At 45.5% G+C, this 20000-nt stretch overlaps 1 protein-coding gene across 1 annotated transcript in view; it reads right to left on the bottom strand.

The window, feature by feature from the left end:
* Window positions 1-20000, bottom strand: part of arap2 (ArfGAP with RhoGAP domain, ankyrin repeat and PH domain 2) — a gene marked incomplete at both ends in the record, with an annotated part of 247365 nt that overhangs the window by 23326 nt on the left and 204039 nt on the right. Inside the window, 6 exons of the mRNA XM_083640202.1 lie at window positions 4685-4762; window positions 9231-9378; window positions 10930-11035; window positions 11283-11495; window positions 13531-13694; window positions 14281-14344. Coding sequence (XP_083496328.1) covers window positions 4685-4762; window positions 9231-9378; window positions 10930-11035; window positions 11283-11495; window positions 13531-13694; window positions 14281-14344 — 773 coding nt within the window. The remainder of the gene's footprint in view (window positions 1-4684; window positions 4763-9230; window positions 9379-10929; window positions 11036-11282; window positions 11496-13530; window positions 13695-14280; window positions 14345-20000) is intronic.

The raw sequence follows: 20000 nt of genomic DNA, 5'->3' as shown, positions 1-20000 counted from the left end.
ACACACTGCTCTATATATGTATCTGTCCACACATAGAACCATACAGTACATACAATGGGAAGAATATAGTGTTTTTGATCGTTGTCCTTGACCTGTATTCCTACATACAATGGAAGACAAAGACAACAATCAGAACACCATTCAACTACTGATGAGAATGACTGAATGAGAGGGAGTCTTTCTTTGGTGGTGGTGAAAAACAAGTCACGGTGCTCCTCCTATATGCTTCATGTGCTCCTCCTATACGCTTCCTGTGCTCCTCCTATACGCTTCCTGTGCTCCTCCTATACGCTTCCTGTGCTCCTCCTATACGCTTCCTGTGCTCCTCCTATACGCTTCCTGTGCTCCTCCTATACGCTTCCTGTGCTCCTCCTATACGCTTCCTGTGCTCCTCCTATACGCTTCCTGTGCTCCTCCTATACGCTTCCTGTGCTCCTCCTATACGCTTCCTGTGCTCCTCCTATACGCTTCCTGTGCTCCTCCTATACGCTTCCTGTGCTCCTCCTATACGCTTCCTGTGCTCCTCCTCCTATACGCTTCCTGTGCTCCTCCTATACGCTTCCTGTGCTCCTCCTCCTATACGCTTCCTGTGCTCCTCCTATAGGCTTCCTGTGCTCCTCCTATACGCTTCCTGTGCTCCTCCTATACGCTTCCTGTGCTCCTCCTATACGCTTCCTGTGCTCCTCCTATACGCTTCCTGTGCTCCTCCTATACGCTTCCTGTGCTCCTCCTATACGCTTCCTGTGCTCCTCCTATACGCTTCCTGTGCTCCTCCTATACGCTTCCTGTGCTCCTCCTATACGCTTCCTGTGCTCCTCCTATACGCTTCCTGTGCTCCTCCTATACGCTTCCTGTGCTCCTCCTATACGCTTCCTGTGCTCCTCCTATACGCTTCCTGTGCTCCTCCTATACGCTTCCTGTGCTCCTCCTATACGCTTCCTGTGCTCCTCCTATACGTTCCCTGTGCTCCTCCTATACACTTCCTGTGCTCCTCCTATACGCTTCCTGTGCTCCTCCTATACACTTCCTGTGCTCCTCCTATACGCTTCCTGTGCTCCTCCTATACACTTCCTGTGCTCCTCCTATACGTTCCCTGTGCTCCTCCTATACACTTCCTGTGCTCCTCCTATACGCTTCCTGTGCTCCTCCTATACGCTTCCTGTGCTCCTCCTATACGCTTCCTGTGCTCCTCCTATACGCTTCCTGTGCTCCTCCTATATGCTTCCTGTCTGAGTTGCACCCGCAGCTCAACAGAGGGAACTTGACAGAAAGCATCTGATCGTATACCCACACAGCCCCTCGTGAATGTATGGAAACCTGCGACGACGACGACGACGCGCACGCAAAAGCCAACGAGGAGATACTCGTGTGACATTTCTGGCTGACATTTCGCAGGTCAAATTACCCCGGTGACATTGCTCTCGTCGGTACAAATCATTTCTCCGAGTGTTGCAGCTGTAATATTCACCGCGTCTAATTTATAATGAGACTTTCCCCTCTTCTGGCAGGGAGAAACGCAGAGTGTGAAAATGTCAGCTTGCTTTTCAGGACAGGGAAGGGGCCATATTTAACGGAATCAAAACGCCAGATTCTCCGGCAGACAGAGCGGAGAAAATGAACAAATACATGAAGACGGGGAAGCTCCTTTCGCCTCGACTATCTACAAATGACAGCTCCCTTTTTCTTTCCCTGTTGTCATGTCGACGCGGGGGTGAACCGAGGTCCAGTATCGACTCCCATGGCCCTAAAATGACACAGACATGACAGTCATTCAAAGCAATGGAGCGAAAGCTGCAACTGTGAAAATGTCCCGTACAGATAAAGGGTCCTCTGGGGTTTCTCACTACACTCCTCCTGCTTCCCTCTCGTGACGGTGCGATGGAAGGGAGGCCGGCCACACTTGAACATAGCACACCTGTTTTAGGGCCATGTTCAGAGTGACATAGGAGGCCAAATCTGATTTGTGAACTTTAATGACCTATTAATGATTCTATCCAGATTGGTTTTATGAGTCTGGACGCTCCAAGTCTGATTTGTGTCACTTGTCCCAAACCACATATGGAGGTAGTCTCCAATCTGCTTTCGACTGATGTGACTTCAGTGTGGACGCGCTGATCGCCCCAAATCAGATTTGAGAGTGTGGAAAGCACCTTCAGAGCTAGTTGTTCACTGACGCCTATGTCGTTACCCCGGCAACCCATGCAGATAGGCTCGTTGTGTCTGGACACAGATCCGACTTGAACACTTGCCCAAATCACATTTGTGATTTGGGCAAGTCTGATTGGTTTGCCAAATCAGATTTGGCAAACCAATCAAGATAATGACTTTAGCAGCAAATCAGATTTGCCTGTAGTGTGAACATGGCCTTAGTGGAACAACTTGACCACTCGCACATTTGCTCCAGCTATGAAACGCCGTTGTTAAAAGTGATACAAGGTTTTACAGCAGATGGGAGAGATCTTTCAGCGATGAGCGCAAAAAGCAGAGGAAAAAAAAGTCAAATGAACAGTAATTTTCGATTATTATAAATGAATGGGAGTTGCGTGCCAAAAAAAAAAAAGAAGTAAGACACAAACATTACGCACGCCACTGGGGGCAAAGGGGGCCTGCTCCCTCTCTGAAACAAATGTCAGGAGTCCCACGCTGGCTTGGCAGAGCCGTGTATATCGAAGAGTCGCGACATCTCCATTCACTCCAATGGACCAGTTTTTTTTACTTTCAAGAGTTCCAGGAAGTAAGATCCTGGATTAAGCAGCGCTGTCGAGTTGCAGCAAAATGGACAGTTTGTGTTGTACTCTGAAAGTTTTTTTTTTTTTTTTTAGAATCAAATTGTACATTATCAGCTTTATTTTAGCATTCAACAGTAGCGCGAGACTGTTCATTGGCTAATGAGTCACGCATTTTGGTCCTCCGCTGACGCCACTCTCTCTCTAAATTGCTCTGTCTCTTGGTATCCCCCCCCCCCCCCCATTTATTCAGCAGTCTACAACCCACTCCAACTCCGGCCTGTACTTTACCATTCATTTCTCAAAGTTCATTTTTGGAGACATCATGTCTGCCATATGGAAGCTACCAGAATTAGAATTAAAAGTAGAAGAAGAAGATGATTTGGGTGGAAGCCATGATGTCGATGATGAAATGTCCCCTCTAGTTGTTTGATATGGCCAAACAACATTCTCCTATGTTCTAACCAAGTAGGTGAGGCGTTCTGACAGCTGAAACGAGAGCAAGTCTAGACTTTCCCTCACAATGGTTCACTGTGCAGCAGCAATCCAGAAAACGTTGGGTAAAACAGTAGGACTTTAACGAGCTAGGGCTACGATCTGTAGACGCACACACACAACCTCCGGTCGCATTTCCTTGGAGTGTGTGATGTAATTGCTGTTATGATGCCCTGGTTTTTTCCTGTATTTTATAAGTAATGTCCTTTGTTTTTCTGTACAGCACTTTGCAACAGTAAAAAAAAAAAAAAAGTACTTTAAAAGTAAAATAAATAATATGACTTCCTAAAAACCTCAGAGTAGAAGTTTTCAGCCAATATTTTCCATCTCAGAAGAGAAAATCCGCTGCACTAATGTTATTGGCATGAGATCTGGCTTTAACAAGCCAGCAAATTGGCAGACAGAAATCCATCTTTGATCACAATCCCCATGATTGGGGACTCATTGATCATGATATTTAGCAAATAATTCATGTGCTGCAATTTGTCACCTTTATCAAATATTAAATCATAACTAAAAATGAGCTCCCCCGTTATCTCAACGGATACATCTTGTCCAACCTCATTCATACTGTAACTGCTCTAAATTGTGGTCCCTTATGAATTCTTTATTTCTTTATATATTGAATTTGAAAGTGAAAGTCCTAGCTAACGCATACAGCAGAGTATCTTCTCGGTCGATTTTAAAGCTACACCTGCACCGCATCGTCTGACGGGGGGTAACCTGACTCCATCCTTTCATGTGGTTCCCTCCGACCCGATCTCCAGCTCTCCAGCTTCAGAACCCTGAAATGTGAGTCCGGAACCAAAATTTGGTCCCGATTTTCACCTGCAAGAGATTTATAATAGCAGCAGCTTCCCACTGAGTAACGCTTTTGCCCCGGAGAGGCAGGTATGTTCGGAAAGCCCACAAATAGGGGAGGGGGAGAGAGAAAGAGGCAGTGAGAGAGAGGGAGGCAGAAAGAGAGGGTGGGAGGGGGGGGATTATTATATGATTATTGTTATTTATTTTTTAATTTTTTTCAGGTTATCTGAACCAAATATTGCGGACCAAAACGTAAAAAAAATAAAATGCGGAAATGCGGGTTTGAAGAAAATATTTTTTCAATGTTTTTTTTTTTAAGTTTTGGTCCGAGTTAAATGTTCTATGGTCTCTCCCGATTATAGCGCTAGCTGAACCATTTTTTTAAATAAGCGTTTTACGAAATGTCTATGGGGAAATAAATGGCGGATGAAAATCTCTGGTACAGTGCTGAAGCAGGAAGTAGGCGGTCACTTTGGCTCTCTATAGGAGAGGCGGTTCAAATGAATCCCTGGCCAGAGAGACCCCCCCGAGGCATGCAAGCATATCTGCACACACACACACACACACACACACACACACACACACACACACACACACACACACACACACACACACAACACCCACACAGGCAAACAAAGCGCCGATGCGGGTTGACTTACTGCCGTGTCCTTCTTATCGTTCCAGCGTGTGATGAACCTATTCTCCCTCTCCATCTGCTGCACTTGGTCCTCATTGACCTGTCGGAGATGTCCCACACACACACACACACACACACACACACACACACACACACACACACACACACACACACACACACACACACACACACACACACACACAGCTAAGTTATACTGAACAAAAGTATAAACGCAACACTTTTGTTTTTGCGCCCAAGTTGAAATAAAAGTTGAAATTAAAAGATCTCAAACTTGTTCTGTGCACACAAAAGGCGAGTTTCTCTCAACTTTTGTTCACAAATAATCTACACGACTTCCCACGTCGTCTCCATCTCATCACCACACCTTCCCACGTCGTATCCATCTCATCACCACACCGTAACCAGTGACTTCCCACGTCGTATCCATCTCATCACCACACCGTAACCAGTTGCTCACAAGTTCCATTTGAAGGCAGCATAACAGCATGTATGTATGTATGTATGTACTGTATGCGTGTGTGTGTGTGTGTGTGTGTGTGTGTGTGTGTGTGTGTGTGTGTGTGTGTGTGTGTGTGTGTGTGTGTGTGTGTGTGTGTGTGTGTGTGTGTGTGTATGTATGTATGTATGTATGTATGTACTGTATGCGTGTGTGTGTGTGTGTGTGTGTGTGTGTGTGTGTGTATATCTCTGTCTGTCTGTCTGTCTGTCTGTCTGTCTGTCTGTCTGTATGTATGTATGTACAGTATGTATGTCTGTCTGTATGTCCTGAATGTGGCACAGGTACCAGCAGAGGAAAATGACCAATTAGTGATAGCACTACACACACAGCAGGTGACACCCACACCCACACCCAGCACTACCGACAGCAGCCAGCAGGTGAGACAGGTGAAACAAATTTGTGAATGAAATTTGAGGGGAAATAAGCCTTTTGTGTGGTGGTGTGCATAGAAAAAAAGCCTTCGATCTTTTATTTCAACTCGTGCAAAACGGGAGCGGAGACAAAAGTGTCGCACTTATATTTTTTTGTTCAGTCTAGTTATGCACGTGTCAAATCCAACTCACCCACGGAGACACTTTGTGAGCAAGTCAATGACTACAGGCACATTATGGAAAAAACATGAGCTTTGCTGTACAGAAGTGATAGTATCACGGAGCCATTGTGGAGAAACACTCGTCAGGTTGTCAACCTAAACACGCGGCGGGCGCACGGCCATCTGGATGGAAACGGGGAGAAGAGGTGTCACTCCCAAAGTGTATAGAATTGGCTCGCTCCACTAACACTTCTGAAACTCATTTCCAAATGGGAAGTCGGGCTGTGATTGTTAGACGCAGCTCAGCACCGACTGAATAAATGGGTCCCGCCAGTCTTTTCTTCACAAAGCTCTGGGTGGTGGAAAATGACATTTTATATTCCAACTTCCCCCCCCGCCCCCCCCCCCTATCATTTTCACAGAACAATTTGCTTTGTTAAGAGTTCTACGAATGGCAGAGAAGATTGGGGGAGGAAAAAGAAAAAAGTCCGGCGCCGCCGCCGCCGCGCACGCATCGACGTGGGTTCTGTTTGGGCCTGATAAAGGGGGGCCCGGTCGACGGCATCCGCCACAGAACCCGCCACTTTAATTAGCGAAACGTCTCCACTCGTTTCATGTCACAGTGTGTGTGTGTGTGTGTGTGTATTCACCGCTATTGGGCTGGTGATTGGTTGAGCTTAATGGCTATTTGTCATGCGAATGATGGCGTCCCAAACCGATTTGGAGTGAATGCTCCCCCCGTTTAGCGTCGGGAAAACAAGAGAGGGATCCAGGGCGTTCCGCCGGGAATTAGCATTCCGCTCAGTGTGCTAGCGTGTCCCGTAAGCCAGGCAGCGCTCCAAGGGGAACACTGATCCCACACACCGCCCAACCCCACCCACCCATCCGTTCATCAGCTAAGTCAAGCCTATTGTGGGCGATTTGGCGGCGACACTGCTGCTCCCCAGAAGACTCGAGTTAGCAGTGAGTACATAACGTCGTGCCTGCTGCACGGTGTAGATATGCAATATGGTCTTACTTTACGGTAAAAACAAACAAAAAAAAACTTTTCGTCCGTCATTGATCATCGATCCGGGAGACGGGAGTCATTCTTAACAGGAGAGATAGGAGACATAACTGCTATCCAAGAGTTATAGAGCATATCTGATAGATGCCTTCTGCCTGAGAGATGGCAATTTCTGGCAACAACATGCAGTCGTTGGGCTGCATAGTTGTAGAGAACTTAGATACAGGAAGTAGCAGTGGAGTCGGTGCCAACCTGCCCTCCATCCAAGACTTGGGCCGTTTCTCAATACCAAGAATGCATTCTTGTTCTTGTGTTCTTGGGGAGAACGTTCTTGCTAGTCGTTCTTGGAAGAATGAACTTGCTAGGTCACAAGCACACATGTACACAGTACTACACAAATAAAAAGCTCAGCTGATGTAGATGCAGCCAATTATGCTCTGGAACTTTTTGCCATTTTTCGCCATAAATGTTCGTAAAGTGGCACTTATTGAAACCTACTACCCTGCTTGTAGGCATCAAAAGTCATCAGAAATTAATTTAGTGATGAAATAAAACTTTAAATTTTAAAAAACTTTCCGGAGCTTATGGCGTCTTCTCTGCTGCGTTCTGCCTCTGCTTATGCCGAAATGCATGCTGGGATATCTGCCTTGCCAAGTTGACACAAGTCACCAACCAGAGCATCCTCGGTAAAGTGGGCGTGTCGAGAACATCCGGGAATTTTAAGCGTTCTTGGCGAAATGTGAACTTTGTATTGGAACAGTACTTGGGCTGCGACTGATGACGTTTCACAAGGACACAAGAACGCAAGAACACACAAGAACGCTTATTGAGAAACGGCCCTGTACTCCTCCAGAGTCAAGACAAAAGGGCAGGGAAGGTCATCAGTGAGCCGTCTCACCCTGGCCATGATGTGTTTGAACTCCCCCTGCCCTCTGGTGGGCGCTACAGAGCACTGCACCACTCCCCCTGCCCTCTGGGAGGTGCTACAGAGCACTGCACCACTCCCCCTGCCCTCTGGTAGGCGCTACAGAGCACTGCACCACACCCCCTGCCCTCTGGTAGGCGCTACAGAGCACTGCACCACTCCCCCTGCCCTCTGGTAGGCGCTACAGAGCACTGCACCACACAAAAACATGTTTGAACTCCCCCTGCCCTCTGGGAGGCGCTACAGAGCACTGCACCACACAAAAACAGGCCACCACTCTGATCAACACTTAAAGCAGCCACGTGAACAACTGTGTGTGCACACACGCACACACACGCACGTGCACACGCACACACGCACGCACACACACACACGCACACACACACACACACGTACACACACACGCGCACACGCACACACAGCAAAACGGAGTCATTGTATGTGTACATACTTGTATGTGTACATACTTGTGTGTGTACATAGTTGTATGTGTACATACTTGTACAGTATGTGTATTGTATGTGTACATACTTGTATGTGGTATGTGTACATACTTGTATGTGTACATGTGTGTGTACATACTTGTACAGTATGTGTACATACTTGTGTGTGTACATACTTGTACGTGTACATACTTGTATGTGTACATACTTGTGTGTGTACATACTTGTGTGTGTACATACGTGTGTGTGCACATACTTGTATGTGTACATACTTGTGTGTACATACTTGTATGTGTACATACTTGTGTGTGGTATGTGTACATACTTGTATGTGTACATACTTGTATGTGTACATACTTGTGTGTGTACATACTTGTGTGTGTACATACTTGTGTGTGTACATACTTGTATGGGGTATGTGTACATACTTGTATGTGTACATACTTGTATGTGGTATGTGTACATACTTGTATGTGTACATACGTGTGTGTGCACATACTTGTATGTGTACATACTTGTGTGTACATACTTGTATGTGTACATACTTGTGTGTGGTATGTGTACATACTTGTATGTGTACATACTTGTGTGTGTACATACTTGTATGTGTACATACTTGTATGTGGTATGTGTACATACTTGTATGTGTACATACCTGTATGTGTACATACCTGTATGTGTACACACTTAAAGCTGATTCTGAAGTATTTAGCTAAGCCTCCATTTAAAGAGTCAGCAAACACTGGTTTCCATATTAGACAGCTTTATCAACAAGGTGTATTTCCCCCCACATCTGTTCAAGTTCAATGTCGCCAGGTCGCCATTGTAAACAAGACATCTGTTCTTAATGACTCGCCTGGTTAAATAAAGGTGAACAAAAAGAAAGAAACGCTCACTTCAGCAGGATACTAATTGGCTCACTGACGAGATGCTGGGCCATAGGGGTTTCAACCAGGTCAGCTCTGATGAAACAATTAGCTACTTCCATTTTATGCAATGAGGAACATACTTGAATCCAGCCCAGGAGACCTTTATACATTACATGTCACCCCCCCCCCCCCCCCCATCATCTCTTTGCACTGCAAACTATCAAAATAAAAGCTCAAATGAAAAGGAAAAACAAACGCAATACTTTGACTCACTCGGAAGAGTGTCACATAGTTGTTGATGAGGTCGTGGGCCACGCCGACTTCCTCCGGGTTCTGCCCGCGCGTCTGGAACAGGCAGGAGGAGAAGACAGCTGCCAGGCGCTGGCTCGGCATCTGGTTCAGGTGAGAACACTGCTGAATCCTAGAGGAACCCGAGGAACATCTGTCAATCACGGTTGAGTCAAAAGCCTGCTATGATGCGCACACGCGCACACACATACTAACACAAACACTTGGCTTACGATCGCTTGCTCAGTCGCACTCTCAAATCTCTTGTGGACACGCGCACATACACACACACGCACACACACACACACACACACACACACACACGCGCACATACACACGTACGCACACACACACACAGACACACACACACGCACACACACACACACAGACACACACACACACGCACACACACTTGCATACAGGCACACACACATAGGCCGACACAGAATCGGATGAAATGCTAGGCCTCAGTCCAAATTGAGAGGGCCAATTAAGCCTTCTCCAAACAATCAACATCATTAGCATAATGCATCTTAATCACGACTATCTGCTGCAGCTTTATGAGGGGAGCATGTGCTCTGTAAGCAGTGATGTCATCAGTGAAGCAGCTTTGTGTAGGGAAGCATGTGCTCTGTAAGCAGTGATGTCATCAGTGAAGCAGCTTTGTGAGGGAAGCATGTGCTCTGTAAGCAGTGATGTCATCAGTGAAGCAGCTTTGTGTAGGGAAGCATGTGCTCTGTAAGCAGTGATGTCATCAGTGAAGCAGCTTTGTGAGGGAAGCATGTGCTATGTAAGCAGTGATGTCATCAGTGAAGCAGCTTTGTGAGGGAAGCATGTGCTATAAGCAGTGATGTCATCAGTGAAGCAGCTTTGTGAGGGAAGCCGACCTGTGGAGGGCAATTGAATGGTTTCACTCAAAAATACCGTATATCCATTATAAGGAGATATATTGTCATGCATCGTTCCTCTCAGCAACCAATGAAATGTGGACTAAATAGCTGTCACTTATTCAACTCATACCTGGTTTCTGTCCTGTAAGAGCAGAAAAATGCTTTTGCTTTTAGGGGGACGGTGAGGAATTTTCCCACTTGCCCTGTAAGGAGCTCTGCTTGCATCTAGTAATTTATTATTATAAAATCAACAATACTGACAGTTTCATAATAAGCAAAAGCAAAATGACTGAAAAATAAACACAAAAGAAAATGTATTGACTGAGAATAAATTGGAAATTTGTGATTTTCCAAGGTCTAAATTGGCAATTATTCCACTTATTGTACTCGTGATGCACCCTCACGACTAACTGATTTGCTGTTAATGCAGCAGCAAAATGAACGGCACAAAAAGCAGAGGGAAAATTCATGAGGCTGCTAAATATCTCTATATTATATGATTATATTCTATTTATTCGTCTTTCTGATACATTAATTGGACTTGATAAGGGGCTGTCATCAGCTACCTGCTTTGCCGACATTATATAGACTAGATGCCGCTGGCTGTTGTGGACTTCGACTGCGTGTTTGCAGTAATTGTCTGTGCTTTTAAAAATGAGACACTCGTTCTGCCCTCCTATAATAAAAATGTTAAGTGTGTGTGTGTGTGTGTGTGTGTGCGTGTGTGTGTGTGTGTGTGTGTGTGTGTGTGTGTGATGTGTGTGTGTGTGTGTGTGTGATGTGTGTGTGTGTACCTGTACAGATGCCGCAGCAGAGCTTCGAGGGTTGACCTGTTGATCTTTGGCAGGCTCTGAATGAATGTGGAGTACTTCTCCACTCTCTGCCTCTCACCTTTCTCATCTACAAAGCACACAGAGGGCAACTGCTTTCAAATGATGGCAGACATGTTGGACTACAAAGAGACACAACTAGGGAGGGATACATCCCAGCTCAGGGTCGCGACCCCTAAGTGCACCTCGGATGCCCCTCCCTCTTAAGCAATTCAATTCAGTTCATATTGCTTTTTTTTCCCCCATTAATAGCTCAGCTCTAATAAGCAGGGTCTTCCGACGTGTCCTTGTGCGGTATGTGTTTTTGCCCCACGTACCCAGGACGGACACCCAGTAGGGGTAGAGCTCCTTGGCCAGCAGGGCGTCCTCCGCGTGGGACAGGAAGCTCTTCAGGGTGTCGGTGACGTCCGCCAGCTGGTGCTCCTTGTCCCGCAGCTTGACGTTGCGCGCGTCCCGGCTGAACTCCTCCAGGAGCAGGGCCACGCGGCCAGGCTCGCCCGGCCGCTGGTACACCCCCTCCTGGCACAGACCTGGGCGGGGAAGAGGAAGGGGACGGATGGTTAAACAGACAGATGGATAGAGAAATAATGGACGCCACACAGCTGCGATGGCCCTTGGGATGCGTGACCGATCCGTTTGTGCCTCCTGGGGTCGGTCACTGTGTGACTGTGACTATAGCGTCTGAAGTGTAGTGCCTGCAACAACCGTATTAAAACAGTACATCACGTATTATTGCAGTATGACCAGATGTGCAGTGCATGTGGTAAAGGTCAGCCCTATAGAGACACTGCGGAGCGCGTCATCATTCAGAAACCACGCCCAAAATGGCGGGAAACAACCCCCCCCCCACCCCACCCCAATCCTGGCGTTCTCCTATGTCACGTGCATGGTCGCATGTTGCACACAAAGATCATATATACGGAGGATAAACACTCCAACTTACTTCACTGACAGCTAGATCCACATTTTTCTTCTCGCCAATTCTCAATGGCTTCCTTGTTTTGCTCGGAAGTACAAAAAAACTTGAATTGGCGTGAATTTTTTACATTTGTTGTGTGCGCAGCCCCACCACACAACAGCTTTTAGCTATGTTTAATTCAAGGAAACTGACGCTGGTGTATGGAAGTGAATGGAGCGCTTTCCCCCGTGATGGGCGTGGCCTATTTCATGCAGTGTCTCTATGGCCTCTCTGGATTGTGTGTATTATTATGCAGCAGTATCAGCCTGTGATGGTTTTATCTGAATCAGTCGTACACAGTACAGTACTAGTCAAGCCCCCCTACCTTTTACTTTGGTCACATGCTATTAACCCATTGATACCTGATGCAGCATTTGCATGTATATCCCTCATTTGTGTGCGTATCCCTTTAAGACCGCGAACCGCGTTAACGCGGTTCGCGGTCTTAAAGGGATACACACACAAATGCTGCATCAGGTATCAATGGGTTAACTAGTCCACAAATAAGGACTGGATCAAGAGTAGTTAGGCTTGGGCCGATATTCAATAATATCGAATACGCGATATTTCCTGCCAAATACAATACTTTTCACAATATCAAATATGTTTATTATGTATTTATTTATTGAAAAAAAAATTGCACAGTTTTGCACAGTTTTGTCTGACCTGCTGCCGAGTCCGACCCCGAGAGAAGCAGGACCATTAGGCAGCAGAGGGCCATTATGCAAAACAAAAGATGTGGCTAGCCAGATTAGCATATGCATAGCATGTGCCGGGATGGGGGGGGGGCGAGCGGTCGAGATGTGGTGCAACAACCCAAAACCAAACCTTGTCGACTGAACGACGACTGGCTAACGACCCCATTCATTTGATGGAAACGATATCGTTGACACGCCCCACCCCCGGCCTAATCAACGGTGTAGTAGTCGTGCAGCAGCTGTAGTAAAAAAAAAAAGTTGGATCTCTACAATTGCTACGACGTCTGTACAAAGACTCGAAATGTTGCCGAGACATTTGAATCCGTGAACCTCTCAGCGCACTGGATGAATCAGCTCCTCTCGGCAATCATAATAATACCGTAAATTCCGGACTATAAGCCGCACCGGTGTATAAGCCGCACCTGCAAAGTTGACTGTTTTTTACATATATAAGCCGCACCGGACTATAAGCCGCGGGTGTTTTAATGGTATTTTTTTATTTTTTTTATTGTGTTTTAATGTTTAATTACCATGTGTAAGGGTTCATGCACAGAGGGGATTGTCGGGAAAGAGATGGCTGTTTGAGGAAGCTCCCATTTATTAACATTTCAACAAAACAACATAACACAACACCACCTGTGTTTCTTTTTTACAGTGCACACAGTGTCATACAGTGTGGTGAAAAGAGGGCAAGAGAGGAAATTAAAACAGAAGTGGATTTATAGTTAGAAAGAGTGCTAAAAAAGAGAGATTTTTTTTTTTTTTTTTGGAAAAAATCCATAGATAAGCCGCACCGTTATATAAGCCGCAGGGGCCAAAAAAGGCCAAAAAACGGGAAAAAAGGTGCGGCTTATAGTCCGTAATTTACGGTAGTTATGAATGACTTCACTTGCCATAAATGTCACTCACCATATTGCGTGACAAAAGCGATGCAACTGTCCACTATAATGGGGACGCCGTTTTTACTCAGCTGCTGGTCGCCGAGCGCCCGGCCGTCTGTGCCGGCCGCCAGAGTGATCGCAGTGTGCCACAGCGCAAAGTCCACTCTGTTGAAGCCGTGGATGTAAACTGTTCTATGGGAGGGAAGAGAATCATTGTTGTTAGGTACTGATGTTATGTTAGGACACAAGGTAGCAATATATGTCACTTTTCCCAGTCAGACCCAAGGTTGTTGACAATACTTAGCAGAGGCAGCGCTAAAAAGTCATCCAACAAACAAACCATGAAGATTAAAGTGATTCAAAGGGTCTAATAAAACACACACACACATGTAAAAACAAGCGCCAGTGTTCGTTCCCCCACGAGATGCGTTCAAAAAGACACAAAGGAAACGCAATTGGGGGAGTAAGCACAAAGTCTCGTTGCGTTGCTCGAAAAACGGAAAAAAAACGGTCGTCTTGGCGTGCGCACGAGGGCTCTCGTGTGATACAGACGACGTGCCTCGTCAACTCCTCTCTAAGCACTTGATCTAGCGAAGGCGTTAATTACCTCAGTCGGTTACTATTGGGTAGGGCACATTTTGACTAACAGGCTCCCTCACAAAGGCACCACTAGAGCTAATGGGAGACAATGTTGCATAATTCATCATGTTACTGTGTGCAACAAATAAATTGCCAATGAACACGCTTTTTTTTCCTTCTTCTTCAAAGTTTGACGTACCTTCCACCCTCCACCATCAGCAGGACTTGCATCTTGTCTTCACCCTCAGTGTGGGTGGAGACAGCTGGGGGAAAAGGGCAAAAGGTGGCAGAGAAAATATATATGCAACTGAAAATCTGTGCAGTGAAGAACAACGGATTCCTACACTAATGCCCGGTAATGCGTCGGGGACATTTCAGTTTGACAGTTTTGACATTTGAAGTTGTTCAATCACCATCAAAAGTACGACGACGGCTCAAAAGCTTTTCCGGTGCGCGCAGTGGAATTTGATGCATTCATTGCCATTGAAAGGTCTCAGCGCTCCAACGTATTCATTTACCTTTTCAGTCCATAATGGCAAAATTAATAATACGCCGCACAATAAGTCTAGACAGATCCCACTAATCTTTTGAAATGTACAGACAGACATACAAGTGAAGCGAGGTCAAAGGTTGAAGACGCATTGCATGACATTACATTACGTCATTTGGCAGACGCTTTTATCCGGAGCGACTTACAATATAACACATTTTGTCAACAATAGAGAAATCAACTATGCAACATAACCTATGACTGCTGCAACTTTTGAAGGAATAGAGTGGTAAAGTTTTTTTTTTTTGTTAAGACGCCAAACACATTGGAGGTGATGGCGTTTGCTTGTTGTTGAGGGGCAACATGGCTGCATCAAGTTTTACACAAAGTTGGTCGCCATGCTGCCGAAGATCGCGGCTGTTTTGTCTATTCAGTGGCATCATATCGCCTGGTCATTATAATACATGATAACTTGATTGCTAAATTTTACTTTGCTTAATACGAACAATATTGTGATATACATCGGTATGTTTCGAAACTGACCCCTGTGACTCTTCATGACCATATCGCCCAGCCCCAGTATATCCTGTCTGTTCTGCTCTCTCTCCTCTTCCCCCCTCCCTTCCCCTGCTCTCTCCTCCCCCACTTTCTCCCTCTCCCTCCCTAACATTGTTAGAGAGAGGGCAACCATGTTATTATTATTATTATTATTATTATTACCGTTATTGTTGCGTCAGCTAGATTTAGCTAGACATATTCTCTGTGAAGCCCTCTGAGCCATGCTTGTGAATTAGGGCTATACAAATAAACTTGACCTGACTTGATCATGGCAAACTTTGTATTACATACTTCATTGTCTGCGATACTTGTACTGTATACTCAGAATTCTGAAGCATAAAGTACAGAAAAACACCTCTGGGCTGAGGGACACAAGCTTTGCCATAAGGTCTCTACATGTGTTCAGACAACATTGATCATAGAAAGAGACAAAATGTGTCAAAATAAAGGTGCGCAAATAAAGGCTAAATATATAACAATCAAGCTAGAACACGAGAGAAAGCTAAGCTAGTGTTCCAAACAGCTACTGTAACAAGCCAACATTATCCAAACACAAAATCTGGTCAGTCTTTTCAATTCAGACGGCTAGTTTGTAGGAATGCAATCAACTGATTGCCACTGTTGCCCAAGACTGTCTCCAATATGGCCACCAGGGGGTGAGTTACTAAAATCTCCTGAAATCCCTCCGGAAACCTAAAACCATCTAAGAATTGATATATAGCATATATGTAGAATATAGAATGATATATAGAAATATATAGAATTGACTATATTATACTAAGAACTGTACTGTGAACTAACGCTGCCTTGGTCTCACCAGCCTTCAGTATGCCATAAGTCTGTGCGTGTGAGTGTGTGCTGGGGTCTGGTTGGAGAGAGAGAGTGTGTGTGTGTGTGTGTGTGTGTGTGTGTGTGTGTGTGTGTGTGTGTGTGTGAGTGTGTGCTGGGGTCTGGTTGGAGAGAGAGAGAGAGAGAGAGAGAGTGTGTGTGTGTGTGTGTGTGTGTGTGTGTGCTGGGGTTGGAGAGAGAGTGTGTGTGTGTGTGTGTGTGTGTGTGTGTGTGTGTGTGTGTGTGTGTGTGTGTGTGTGTGTGTGTGTGTGTGTGTGTGTGTGTGTGCTGGGGTCTGGTTGGAGAGAGAGAGAGAGAGAGAGAGAGTGTGTGTGTGTGTGTGTGTGTGTGTGTGTGTGTGTGTGTGTGTGCTGGGGTTGGAGAGAGAGTGTGTGTGTGTGTGTGTGTGTGTGTGTGTGTGTGTGTGTGTGTGTGTGTGTGTGTGTGTGTGTGTGTGTGTGTGTGTGTGTGTGTGTGTGTGTGTGTGTGTGTGTAAGCGAGAACGAGAATAATGAATGACATTTGCCATTTTGTCGATGATGATTTGAATACCAAACGGGAGCAGCGATTGAAAAAAAAGAAGGCATAAATGTGCTCAGTAATGCTATCTGGATATTCTATATGAAGGGATGGAAAAAGTGTAGTATATCTCGTCTAATATATGTGCACACAGGCTAACACTATATGAATGTGCACATCAAATACATAGGTCCCACTGTGCACACACACACACACACACACACACACACATATAGTACACAACACAATCTCTCTACATCTTTCATATTCATCCAACCAAATCCTCCACAATCCCCCGCGTCCCTTTCTTTCATAAACACGTTGATCGATTATCCACACTGAATCTGATCTTTAAATCTGATTCTGAATGGTAAGCCTCGTGCGCCCAAACACAGAGCCTTAGTGAAACTTCTGCATATAGAGGAAGCATTATTATATTATTATTATTACAAGTTCTGTTACATCCAGTCGGCCTATATGTATCGAGGTAAACCGATGAGACAACGAAGCCCCAATAATCTCTCCCCGCAAATAATAATTAGCTGTTATTTTCTTTGGCACATTGTCAAGGGCATCTTCTACTTAGATCCAAACAAGAGAGAACCTCTGGGATTGTTATTAACTTGAGAGAGAGCGGTATTAACAGTCTTATCAGGTAAATGCAAAAACACTCGTCGTCATTGTTTGAACAAACACACGGCAAATCCTCTTTTATCCATCTTTCAGGCTCAGCTGGAAAAAGTTTTATGACTTGCTACGTCCCTGTGATAAGGAACTAACTCTGCGGCCCTTGTAGCGCCCCGTAATTAGCGTGGGGTTTCCTGCAAAAAAGAGATTTCCACGCTCCGTTTCTTCTCCTTCTTCTTCTGCGGGACAGGGTGATTTTCAGTGGAAAGATTAAGCCGTTTTAGTGGACTAGTATTACCCGACGACGACCTCGTGAAATTACCAACTGCCCTCAAACCTCATTTTCCACTGGTCCATTCACGTTGGATTAACTTGAACCAAGGTGCTCCGGGCCTGAATTGGCACATCTCCAGATTTGATCAGTGCAGCGCCGGCTAAATTCCCTTGAATATTTCCACAGTCAAATTAATTGCCCAGGCGTTATTCTACAAGGCTACTTATGGTACAGTATGTGACAGCTGCCACTTATGGTACACTATGTGACAGCTGTCACTTATGGTACACTATGTGACAGCTGTCACTTATGGTACAGTATGTGACAGCTGTCACTTATGGTACAGTATGTGGCAGCTGTCACTTATGGTACACTATGTGACAGCTGTCACTTATGGTACAGTATGTGGCAGCTGTCACTTATGGTACACTATGTGACAGCTGTCACTTATGGTACAGTATGTGGAAGCTGTCACTTATGGTACAGTATGTGACAGCTGTCACTTATGGTACACTATGTGACAGCTGTCACTTATGGTGGTACAGTATGTGACAGCTGTCACTTATGGTACACTATGTGACAGCTGTCACTTATGGTACACTATGTGACAGCTGTCACTTATGGTACAGTATGTGGCAGCTGTCACTTATGGTGGTACAGTATGTGACAGCTGTCACTTATGGTACAGTATGTGACAGCTGTCACTTATGGTACAGTATGTGGCAGCTGTCACTTATGGTACAGTATGTGACAGCTGTCACTTATGGTACAGTATGTGACAGCTGTCACTTATGGTACAGTATGTGGCAGCTGTCACTTATGGTACAGTATGTGACAGCTGTCACTTATGGTACAGTATGTGGCAGCTGCCACTTATGGTACAGTATGTGGCAGCTGTCACTTATGGTACACTATGTGACAGCTGTCACTTATGGTACAGTATGTGGCAGTTGCCACTTATAGTACAGTATGTGACAGCTGCCACTTATGGTACAGTATGTGACAGCTGTCACTTATGGTACAGTATGTGACAGCTGTCACTTATGGTACACTATGTGACAGCTGTCACTTATGGTACAGTATGTGGCATAACGCCGAGATTGCACTGGTTGCATTTGCGTTGCGTTGCAGCTGTTCTCCGGTTTTACTCCGTGCTCTGTGCTCCACCCACACTAACCGGCTGCGTGCAGAGCACGTCACGGCTCCGCTCCGCCAGACAGCTAGAGTGACGAGACCGACAGGTTCTCACGGTGAAATCGAGCGAGACAATTTGTATGTTGGATAAATACAACAACAAACAGGCAGAAGATCATTGTTCCCAACTGGAGAAGCAGAGGAGGGGTGGACTTGATTGGTGTTGTCCTTGTAAAAAGGATGTGTTGTGTCATATATTATTTTGTGGTTTTCCACTTCAATTATGAACTTTTCCTCATACTTGTTTGTCCTCTGGCTTGATATTGAATGCTGTAAGCACCTCTGCCCTGTTGATTTCATGCCTGGCTCCGCCCAACTTGCTGCGGCTTTGCTCCGTCATCCGTGAAATATAGAAGCCTTGCGTATCTTTTTCGGAGAGCTCCGGATCGTCGGAGCTGGGACGGAGTAGACACGCCACGCAGCGGAGTAGGTGGGAGTTGACACAATGATTAGAGTGGAAACGTATCGGCTCCGATGCCGTACCGCAGCGCAGACGGACCGAACACGGACCTAGTGGAATGTAGGCGTAAGTGACAGCTTACTGTCACTTATGGTACACTATGTGACAGCTGTCACTTATGGTACAGTATGTGACAGCTGCCACTTATGGTACAGTATGTGGCAGCTGCCATATTGGACTGGCATTTTGTGAAGTTGTGCGAGTTTATTTTTCATCAACATTCCTTGCTGGGAGTCTGTGCGCATACAGGGCGTGATTGTTACATTTAATCAAAGAAATAAAATAAAAACTCAAATTGCGCCTTTTAAATGAAGCTTCAATGGAGAACGGTTTTTAATTTGTCTGGAGGTATTTTTAGGGTGTTATCTTTTGTATGTCCTTTGTGACAGCAGTACAGCGGACTTTTAATATGCTGGACTGGAGTCTTGGTCTGATGCTTATCTACAGTCTATTTGTAGTTGATTGAGCAGAGCAATGCGGTGAGGACTTTCTTCTCTATTTAGCTACAGCCTGAAGAGGAATCAGCTGAGAAAATGGCCCTGAGTGAGTTCAAAGTAAATGTGCCTTATCTATCTTGTTTCAAAAACCTTTCCTTTCTCAAAGTTCTGAGTGGGAGGGCTGATTTGTGCACTGTGACACGATGATCCGACTATATCATTTCCCTTCTCATTCGACTCTGGTTCCACTTATTTGCGCGGCGGCAGACATCTTTTGGACACAAGATATTTTCAAAAGACCAATCCGCTCTGAACACAACGGGGCCCTCGGGAAGAAGAAGCCGCATTTTTGTGCCATACTGCTGCAGTCTCCCTCTTTGGGGATGGGAGAGATATGTTGTTTGTACTTATGGCTGATTATTTATTTATGGAACACTTTTCAAAAACAAAGTTACAAAGTGCTTCACGACCAAGGAAAATATAAATGAATAATTGACACGGATCACTAAGACACAGTGAGCGATGAGATGAC

The sequence above is a fragment of the Poromitra crassiceps genome, assembly GCF_964638095.1.
Source record: "Poromitra crassiceps genome assembly, chromosome: 7".
Taxonomy (NCBI): Eukaryota; Metazoa; Chordata; class Actinopteri; order Beryciformes; family Melamphaidae; genus Poromitra; species Poromitra crassiceps.
This window is presented reverse-complemented; position numbering and strand designations above follow the sequence as displayed.